Source organism: Orbicella faveolata, unplaced genomic scaffold (genome assembly GCF_042242905.1).
Source record: "Orbicella faveolata isolate gen_17 unplaced genomic scaffold, um_ofav_v1 contig_48, whole genome shotgun sequence".
Lineage (NCBI taxonomy): Eukaryota > Metazoa > Cnidaria > Anthozoa > Scleractinia > Merulinidae > Orbicella > Orbicella faveolata.
The window spans coordinates 11,391,669-11,402,811 of record NW_028301578.1 but is presented as its reverse complement, the minus strand read 5'-3'; the positions used below and the strand labels follow the sequence as shown (position 1 = coordinate 11,402,811).

General features: G+C 39.6%; 1 protein-coding gene across 1 annotated transcript in view; it reads left to right on the top strand.

Moving 5' to 3' along the window:
• The first annotated feature begins 1,855 nt into the window (after nucleotides 1-1,855).
• LOC149096538 (uncharacterized) overlaps nucleotides 1,856-11,143 on the top strand; it is a 28,193-nt gene continuing 18,905 nt past the window's right edge. Inside the window, exons 1-3 of the mRNA XM_089280653.1 lie at nucleotides 1,856-3,008; nucleotides 7,312-7,710; nucleotides 10,036-10,440. Coding sequence (XP_089136779.1) covers nucleotides 2,903-3,008; nucleotides 7,312-7,710; nucleotides 10,036-10,440 — 910 coding nt within the window. The 5' untranslated portion in view covers nucleotides 1,856-2,902. The remainder of the gene's footprint in view (nucleotides 3,009-7,311; nucleotides 7,711-10,035; nucleotides 10,441-11,143) is intronic.

Sequence of the window (11,143 nt, the reverse complement as noted above, 5' to 3'; positions counted from 1 at the left end):
ATCTCTTTCGAAATTTGATTACTCTCTACTTGTGAAGTTTCGGTGTCAACCCGTTGCTTAATGCACAAAACAATTCATCTCGTGTTGTTTGGCGATCTTGGATCATTAATCAATGGATGCAACATCGTCAATCAGCCATCTTGTTCGCCTCGATTGCAAGATCGCAAAAGTCGATCTTCAATCGTTGCCTCTGAGGCTACGCGCTTGATCTTGTGCATTCTACAGATGCATGGATCAATCGATAGCAGATCGTATAGAGATATCTTATCGCAGAAAGATCAATATCTGATCGTCGCTTTAAATAATATCGTCAATGGATCTCTATTTCGCAGCTAGCGTACTTCGAGATGAGGCCCACTAGCGATACATTCACTGTTGTTGATTCTTTGTTATACTTGAGACACATTCCGTCTAGACGGACTTGGGCGAGAGTTTTAGCGCGTACAGTCTGGTAATACGTCTCAGTATAATACAGACACAAGAGCGATTACACGTCAAGACGAGCTATCTGCCTTAGTGCGTCTTGGCAGCGACGGGTCATCCGTCTGGATGTAAAAGACGAGCATCAGACGAATTATGCGTCCGGAGGTTTTAACGTGTCTGCAGCACTGAAGTCAGGCAGAGGACAGATAATTCGGCGTCAGGGCTAACTATTTTCTTTTCTTGTGCAGCTCGAACCGATGCTTAGTTCGTCGTAGACGCATAAAACAGCAGACGCATGATCCATCTGGACGGATTAATGCGTCCTCAGTGTAAAGAATACAAATCACTGAAACTGATAAAACTGGTTTCTCCTTTTTATAACTAGCTTTGTTCCAATGTATTGACTCTCTTGCTATTTCCTTGGTTTTGCAGAATGTATATTTCCGTACTCTATAACAATAGGTATCTTCTGTTTATGACAAGCTTTGTGCCAATGTACTGACTCTTTTGTCATTTTTCTGATTTTACAGAGTATCAATTTTTCTTCCTCGTAAAGTGTCGCTGGAGTGTCACACTGAGCTGTCGTCATCTTTGATATCAAGAAATGTTCTGTCTGTAAAGATCCCGAATGTTTAGTTGGAGTTTAGAAGATGCATATTCCACATTGAATAAGACATGATCTTCATAGTTAATTAAGTTCTTGATGCTTTGACATTGTTGTTGTTGTTGTTGTTGTTGTTGTTGTTCTTCTTCTTCTTCTTCTTCTTCTTCTCCTTCCTCTTCTTCCTGCTCTTCTTCTTCGTTTTCGTCTTCTTCCATTTTCACGCATTTTCACGCTTGTTTAGCTGTACAGGTACTGATTTTATTCTTAAGTTACTTGTAGGACATACGAAACTTCAGCTGTTTACCGAGCACTAATCTGAATGCATTTTCAGTCAACTTCTTCGGGGAACTTGGGGACGTCATTGGCATCCAGTCCAGTTTGCTTGGAGTCGAAATGGCCGTACTTGGTGGTAAGCAAATGTCACGGGACATTTATTAGTAAAACATAGATATTTCTCTGATTAGGAAGAATCTCGATGTTGAGATCGTAAAGCCAATCACACAGCTGTTTGCAACCTGCTGTTAGAACCAAGCCCTCAGAGTTAATGTTGTAAAAATGCGACACTTGAGAATTATTCTTTTAACTATGTAAACTAGGTTGAACTGTTCAAATGCTTTTGGCTGCAAACCATATATGACAAATAGCCTTTTAGTACAATCTTGGAGTTCTGCATGTAACTGCACGAGAAAAGGCCACAAATAAAATGACTTGCTCCTTGAGCGAAGTCCTGATCCACTTGATATAAAGATCTTGGTTAGAAGCAGGCCACCTCTCGCTCACCTCTCGCTCAATTCTTTAGCAGGGAAAAATCTCCTGCTACACAAGTAAGGGAAGATGCAAACCACAATGCTGTTATCGTAATTGGTACCATGGCAATTCAAGACCAGGATTGAAGTTGATCGAGTGTCCGTCTAATCCTCTGGTGATGACAATAAGGGAGTCTGTGAGGTTTGACCGGTAACTGAGAATTGGTAACACTCTTAACTGTCAGCTGGGAAATGACTCGATTTCTAGCTGACAGGTCAGATCTAAAATCTGCAAAAATTTACCGATAGCTGAGAAATCAACGAAACTTTAACTGATAACTGATTTTCCAGCATCCCATCCAGACCCTCAGAAAATGATTGCAGTAAAAACCCGCGTGTAACAACCTATGTTTTTTTTTTAAACTCCGTCTGGCAAAATAGGTTTTTTTTATTTTGGGGAAATTATTGGCAATGTAGGCTAATTAAGTTCTTTATTTGTGTCTTACTTTCTGTGAAGGACATATAGTTTTTAATTACCAGAAAAATAGTAAACTTGAGTTTGGTCCTTAAATATATAGAATTTATTCACAAGTGTATTACGTTAAGCATAAAACAAGTGATTACAAAATGTATATGTAGTGTTGTCTCTATAACAACAGTTCATAATTTAACTGTAACCCACATATAAGAACCTGCTCGATCTCGCTTGGCTAAACAGGTTCTTATATTTTTGGGTATTAAAATCATAGTGGGAAATTTCTGCCCGGAGGTTCTTGAGGCGCTTAGTTTTTACGCGAGGGTTAGCACAGTATCATTTGTAACTGAAAACACTGAAAGGACATCTGAATGGGAATGTTGCGACTGAATGCTAGCTGTCTACTATATACTACTACAGCAACTTTATTTGCAGGTATTCTCAGACGTTTGCAGAGGCACCGTCGTTTCAGGACTGAATGACGTGGCTTGCATGATGTTTAGTCAACCTCTATGACCTAAGTCACGGTACAGTCGTTCTAAAAATACCTTTCCCTCTACTTCTCCCCATTCTTCTCTCATAGCCTACACTTGATCTATAAGTCTTCGGACTTCATCCCAGTTTACATTACACAGTAAACATTCCAAAGCAACGATGGGAGCATACGGAAAAGTTCGTTTTGTGCTGCTATGCACAGTTTATATTTTAAAGCTGTCCAGTTATGACAATATCGTAATGGCTTCTACAATATCTCCCTCAGGTAAGCTGGATTTGGTGGTTCTCTTAACCAAGATCGAGAAGTAATGTGATGTGTATTCCTGTTCGTACATGTATCATGTCATATCAATTTGATTTTCATACCTGCACTCTCTGCAGTCTCACCTAATAATCCCTATCCGACTTCGAAACAGACTGCACACTGCCTATGTGCTATGATAGAACAGTACTTTGTTTAACGACATAACATTTCCTAAACATAGGGGATGAAAGCGGGATATGGATGGACCTTTCTCCAGTGTTTTGAATGCCAGAGGCGAGTCGCCAAAGGCGCACCCGTGAGAATTTTGGATTAAATTTTTCAAATTCATCTCTCGTAATCCTTCTTATACTGCCAAAGTTGGAAATATTCATCGAGCACTTTTACGAATTGATGATTCCTAGCATTTTGCGAAATCGAACATTTATGCCTGAGAGATACTGATTTTTGGTCGCTTGGAAAGGGAAATAATGTTATTTATTCAAATCTACGGATATTTCATCCGCTTTTTACTAGCAACCATAGTTGTAAACCGCTTTAATCCTATTGTGGGACTGCTGTCCCATTGCAGTTTAACATCTCTTCACTCTGCTAAGGCAGCCTGCGAATAGATTTCCGACCGGCTGTTGTTTAACAACGGCTTAAACAACAGCCGGAAATCTGTTCGGGTTTGTAGATTGACCAAGTGTTAATTGAATCAGCGACAACAATGCCTCTCTAATGGCTATTCCGACAGTGCATTGTTAATAGAGGGAAATGTTTATAAAGCCCAGGCAAAGGAACAAACAAAGATGACAAGATTTATGTTGGAAGGTCCACGACTGTGCATAATCTTATGCTTTGTTTTCATGAACCGAAACGTTTCTGTTGGTTAGTTCGGATCCCAATCGGAAGTAAACCATAGCCAAAAAAGCGACCAAAAACTTATCACTTGTCGGGTTCCATAACCATTCCCTCACCGGCTATTATGAACTTTGAGGAAAGGAATAATTTTATGAGAAAAGAAATAATTAAAAAAAATTACCAGACACCTTTTGACAGCTTCAATCAAGTAAGGCCATTCCAAGACCTCTGGAGTCATTCCAAGTAATGAATGAGTTGCCAGTAATCAGATCCCCGTGTTTGCGCGAAGAACTCTGGAATCGTCAGGGGGCAAACATTGCTAGTCGCTAGAAGGAAATGTATGGCAATAAGTTGTTTCGAGGTACAAGAAAACGATTTTTGAGAGATATCAACGCTTTTTCGTCGTCGTTTTTATCGCGAATGGATTTGGGCAATGTTGATATGTGGAATATGTAAGTTTTTGTTTGAATAACCGTGAAATATTTGAGGAACGGGGAATCGGAACATGCAAACGGAGAACGGGGAACGGGGAACGGGGAACGGGGAACGGGGAATCTTTAAAAAGGGGAATCTTTAAAAACGGGAATCTTTAAAATGGGGAATCTTTAAAAGCGGGAATCTTTAAAACGGGGAATCTTTAAAAGCGTGAATCTTTAAAATGGGGAATCTTTAAAATGGGGAATCTTTAAAAGCAGGAATCTTTAAAAGCGGGAATCTTTAAAACGGGGAATCTTTAAAAGCGGGAATCTTTAAAATGGGGAATCTTTAAAAGCGGGAATCTTTAAAAGCGGGAATCTTTAAAAGCGGGAATCTTTAAAAGCGGGAATCTTTAAAAGCGGGAATCTTTAAAAGCGGGAATCTTTAAAATGGGGAATCTTTATTAAAAGCGGGTGATTTCTTGTCAACCACTGTTTTGACTTTCCGTCCTTTTTCCTGGTTTTTGTGATAAAAACGGCTTCAAACGACCCTTCCCCTATCACATCTTGTTCGCCGAGATCATTCCACTTAAACTGTGGAAGACCTTCAAAGCGACCGATTCTTTCTTCTTTAAAGTGAATGCAATGGGCACTTTGAAATTGTCTTCGCATGATTGCATGGCGTAGAAAGAGGTATCATTAAGCACGCAATGACGGATTATACGCGAAATTCGCCGTCACTTCGTTCGGGCATCGAGCATCGAATTGCTTTATTGCCGGTTTTCAGTGTCATGCCATTCAAAATAAACAAAATCAAAATCAAAACAGTTCAAACGATAAAGTCCAGAATCTTGAAGAGAAAGAAGGTAAATATGCAATGACTTTCGCTAAGATTCAGGTCACAGCAATGTTTCTTACGCAAGACATGCGGAGAATTTTTTTACCCAAATTTATAGAGATTTTGATGGAGACGCCATGCTGGCGCCCATCCGGATGGCGGCCGGAAACCAACAGAAACATCTGTCACTGAATTTTGCTACAAAAGCGTGAATTTATCTCTTCAGGAACTCAAAAACATTTTAAAAATAATACTTTTTCTAATACATGAACTGTTCAGATAGCCAAATTCCCCGAAATAAGTCACTCTTTTAACCAACATGACAGCTTTCTTGCCCGTCATGTAAATGCCGCGTCACGCAAAAGATTAGAAATTCAAGCGCAGTCTATTACAAAACCAAGAACCCACTTGGAGCAAAAATTTGTATGACTATTAGTTTTCAGCTGCTCTTAAACATCATGAAAGTAAAATCTCAGGATGATTAATAGTTTTGTAGTTTGAATTTTAGCGACGTCATCTGAGGGGACTGTTCATTTATCAATTAAACAATCAAAAACGTGTTTTCCCTGCCATATATTTGTCGTTAAGTCGTAAGTCCTTCCATTAGCACATGATGAGGCTACGACAAATATCCATCGCTGCGAAACTAAACGTCACAGTCCGTAGTTAAGATAAATCCAGGCGGTTAGATTCTTTGGTCGGTCTAGCGGATCTCAGAGTGAGAATCGAGATTTGAACCGCTCCACTATCCCGCGAAATCGATGTGCTTTAATAGCGTGCAATAAAATTACAATGAATAAATTCCACAACCGTCTGTGTACCTGTTGAGTTGATACATGTGAGAGAATAAATAGCTTCCGGTGGGAAACTGAGAGATTCTCGTTCACTTTTCAGTAAAGATTAACGCTATTAAATATTCCCCACTTTAAAGATTCCCCATTTTAAAGATTTCCGCTTTTAAAGATTCCCCATTTTAAAGATTCCCGCTTTTAAAGATTCCCCATTTTAAAGATTCCCCGTTCACCGTTCACCGTTCCCCGTTCCCCGTTCCCCATCCCCATTCCCATTCCCATTCCCATTCCCATTCCCATTCCCATTCCCCGATTCCCCGTTCCCCGTTTTAAAGCTAGCCGTTGCTTGCGTGAGGTTTATTGTGAAATTTACATCGCGTAATGGTCTGAAAGTATTACAAAATTAATTAGGTATAAATCGAGAGGAAATAACCCAGTAAAGCCTTGTAAATTGTGTACAGGCTACTTTTGGCTTATTTGAAAGCTCAATCATACAAATAATATTGAAAATAAGCCCAGTGGCGATCATTGTACCGTCTGGGGTTGATTTAATGACACATGAGTCCGCGCGACTCATGCTGTGTGGCTACTGTGTTGCTCAAAGCCTTTGTTTTGCTTTTACAAGCACGTATTTCAGTGATTTTCTTTCTCTATAACAGATCAAGGGTGGCTCCTTGAATACATCTCTGAGTATTCGTATTTAAAAGTGCCATTTGTGCGTGATTATGCTTTCCAAAGTTTCGTATTGACGGTTTAGTGAAATTGCCCGACACAAAGAGTAGTATTTCCTTCTGCAAACTTGAAAAATTTGCCTCACACAAAATCATGCGCCTCATTTTCGTTTTGGGGTAACATGCTCATGAGAAGGGTGAAATATCTATTTAACATTTTACATTCTTTTCACGTAATTTATATGACATTCTCAACGAACGAAATGTAATAATACTGGAGTTCATTGCCTGCCAGATTTCTTTCGAGAAAGTCAGGATTCAAGCCAAGAGTGTATCGTGTTGTAGAGAGGCTCGATCCGATACCGGCGAAACATTTATAAGTTAATTTGCATATTTATTTCGGCAAATTGAATTTTTTTTAAAACATAAAAACGCGCTTGTCAAATTGGATATTGTAAAATTTCCTCATAGTGAGTCACTTAATTCCGATAGCGCCAACCCCGGTCCTAGGCATAATCCGGGAATTTGATGCGAGGTTGGCTGTGTAAACTGAGTGTAAAAACTGCAAAAATCTGAGTGAAGCAGACCGTACTCAACGAAACGTATTGAACAATGCCAGCAATTCAAGATGAGCACTTTTGTCATTTTCACTCATGACTCGTTTTGTTCTAGTTATTTGTCACTACTGTTCGTTAAGAAATGCAGTTTTGTCGTTACTGTAGTCAACTGATGTGTCCTTACTTACAGTGGATGGGTGTAACAATTACACAGTCCTGAGTGAAGCAGATCGCGCTCAAGGACAAATAGTTATCAGCAATTATAGATGCGATAGGGATGACCTGGTACCAGGTTGGTATCGTTTCCAGGGAGCTGCCGGAGATCAGATGGCGGACAAATGTGTTCCCACGAATTACTGCGGTACTCGGTTTCCAGGATGGCTCAATGGCAAACACCCGACAGTCGCTGAAGGTGTGGTCACTTGTAAAGTCTGTTATCATTACTGGAATTATTACTGGTACGGGTCAACCAGCTGCTGTTACTGGAGTAACAATATACGAGTCAGAAACTGTGGGGCTTTCTTCCTGTATGAGTTACAAAAGCCGCCTCGTTGCGATCTTCGTTACTGTGGTAACGCCAGTGGTGCAGGTAAGTTGCCTTGTTTGCTTTTTTGAGTGTGTCCGTCAACAATCAATCATCAAGCAATCATCATCATCGATCATCAAACAAAGTTTAAAAACATTTTCCAGAGGTGGTTCAGTGCCATCATAACTTTTCGAGTGTAAGGTGGCTCTGAACGCCTGCGGATCACAATAAAGCTGTAACTTATTAATCTGATCACAACTCGTATTGGTATTACGTAACATGTGTGTCTAGAGAAACTTCCATGTTACGACGGCAATTCTTACCGTATTTGTAGAAACATCAGAATCGTTTCTGTCCTCTAGTTCTTTATCATTAACAACCAACATATATCTGCCTTCATTATTACTACGAAAAAAGGTAATTTTCCCTTTTTATTCACTCTCTCAACCCCAGCAGCGGTTTCCGTAACAATTTGGCGCAAAACTTAGCTTTCTTGTAAAAAGGCGAAAAGCGTTTTTGCTCTACGCTCTCGATTATCGTTGCATTGAGACAATAATGTCCAAATGCAAATTAATAAACTCCGACACCGAAAAACACACTAGAATAACTAGCTGGGTTAAATTCAAATCCCTAGAGCTTAGCGTGTTTGCTTTAGAGATTCGGGAAAGTCTGCCTGCAAACATGGTGGCCCATCAGGCCGACGTTCATCTCCGGTTTATTAGACTACAATTCTTTATAGATCTTTTTTTTGAAATACGAATACTTCTGGGCAGCACGCAGCAACAACTAATGATTTTGTAAAACTGAGTTTATTAATCGACCGGTTTCGTCTCCTGATGAGATTTCATCAGGATCGAACTACAACTGAGATACAAAGATGGAACTTATTTTATACTAAATATTGGTGGTACAAAGTACGCTCCTACATGTTCTCCGTGTTTCTATAGAGTTATAGAAACGCTCGTGAAAGTTTGCATTTGGGAGAACTCGGAAAAGCTATGGAAACACTGCGGCTCGTGTTCCCACAACATTTCTCGTTCTGCACTTTTTCTCCCAAACATCCACTTGTGTTTCTATAACTCGATAGAAACACGGTACATGTTTCCTATTTCTTAAATCGATGAATGGTTACAACTACCTTAAGTTTAGCAGGTTACCTAATACTGTCGACTAGTTTTCACCGGAAAAAGAGAAATTTAGATTTGGCTATTCCATGAATGGACAATTTTATTCGCAGTTCCACTAACCTAACCAACCACGGTTGCCTCTACCGGTCGCTTGAAAAAATTTATGACTGATGGTATTGATCAACACGCCAACTGAATAGCCAATAAACATTAATTCCAGTACACACTACTCGCGAGAGTACGCACGGTACGGTACAAAGCACGTCTCATCACAATATAGCCGAAGCTCAGAAAATGTAAAGCGTACAGAGCCTCTCTATTTCTCGACACACGCGAAAGAAAACCTGCGAGAGAAGCCAGCGCGAGGCAATGATTTCATTCAATACTTATTACATAGTTACTCAATTAAAACACCTCATTGTAAACACTGATTGTGGAGAATAAATAAATAATCAAAAAAATTCTAGTGATACTAGGATGGGGCTTTGCCACATAATAAATTTTGAGATTCCTTTTTTTTTACGTCGGTTACCGTTTACGTGACCGTGATGCACGCGTATTATTATTCTTCTTTGTAGAGAAGTGAGAATTTAGTGGCTAAACAAGAAGTCTAAGTTAAAAAGGATACAATTTTTTTTACGTACAGCAAACTTAGAAAATTTGCTCCATGCAAAATAATGCACATCGCTTTCACTTTGGGGTAACATGCTAATGAGAAGAGTGATATATCCATCTAATATTTTATACTCTTTTCAAGAAATTTATTTGACATGCTCAATGACTGAAATTTAATTTTACTGGAGTTCAATGCCTCCGAGGTTTCTTTCGATCAAGTTAGGATTCAAGCCAAGAGTGGATCGTTTTGTAGAGAGGCTCGATCCTATACGGGCGAGACATTTATAAGTACAGTTACTTATTTGGGAGAGAGGGCAAATTCAAATTATTTTAAAGCATTATAACGCATTATGTTCAAATTCGTGATGTGTCACTTAATTCCAAGAGCGTCAATCCCTGCTCCGGGCATAGTCCGGGACTTTGATGCAAGGCAGGCTCTGTTAACTCGGCGTAAAAATCACACAGTTCTGAGTGAAGCAGACAGTGTCCAAATAAAAAGGTGTTGAACAATGTCAACAATCCGAAATGATCGCTTTTGTCATTTTCACTCATCACTCATTTTGTTTTAGTTATTTGTCACTACAGTTCAGTTAAGAAATGCAGTTTTGTCGTTTACTGTAGTCAACTGATGTGTCCTTATATACAGTAGATGGATGTAAAAATTACACAATCCTGAGTGAAGCAGACCGCGCTCAAGGACAAATAGTGGTCAACACCAGCAGTTATAGATGCGATAGGGATGACCTGGTACCAGGTTGGTATCGTTTCCAAGGAGCTGCCGGAAATCAGATGGCGGACAAATGTGTTCCCACGAATTACTGCGGTACTCAATATCCAGGTTGGCTTAATGACACACACCCGACAGTCGCTGAAGGTGTGGTCACTCGTAAAGTCTGTTATGATTACTGGCATTATTACTGGGACGGGTCAACCAACTGCTGTTACTTGAGTAACAATATAAGAGTCAGGAACTGTGGAGCTTTCTTCGTGTATGAGTTACAAAAACCGCCTTATTGCCATCTTCGTTACTGTGGTAACGCTAGTGGTGCAGGTAAGTTGCCTTGTTTGCTTTTTTGAGTGTGTCCGTCAACAATCAATCATCAAGCAATCATCATCATCAATCATCAAACAAAGTTTAAAAACATTCTCCAGCGGTAGTTCAGCGCCATCTTAACTTTTCGAGTGTAAGGTAGCTCTGAACGCCTGCGGATCACAATAAAGATCTATCTTATTAATCTGATCACAACTCTTATTGGTATTACGCAACATGTGTGTCTAGAGAAACTTCCATGTTACGCAATTCTTAGCGTATTTGTAGAAATATTAGAATCATTTCTATCCTCTACTTCTTTATCATGAACAACCAACATATATCTGCCTTCATTATTACTACGGGAAGAGGTACTTTTCCTTTTTTATTCACTCTCTCAACCCCAGCAGCGGTTTCCGTAACAATTTGGCGCAAAACGTAGCTTTCTTGTAAGAAAGCGAAAAGCGTTTCTGTTCCCCGCTCTCAATTGTCGTTGCATTGAGACAATAATGACCAAATGCAAATTAATAAACTCCGACACCGAAAAACACACTAGAATAACTAGCTGGGTTAAATTCAAATCCCTAGAACTTAGTGTGTTTGCTTTAGAGATTCGGGAAAGTCTTCTTGAAAACTTGGTGACCCATGAGGCCGACGTTCATCTCCGGTTTATTATACTACAATTATTTATAGATCTTTTTTCAATTAGAATACTTGCGGGCAG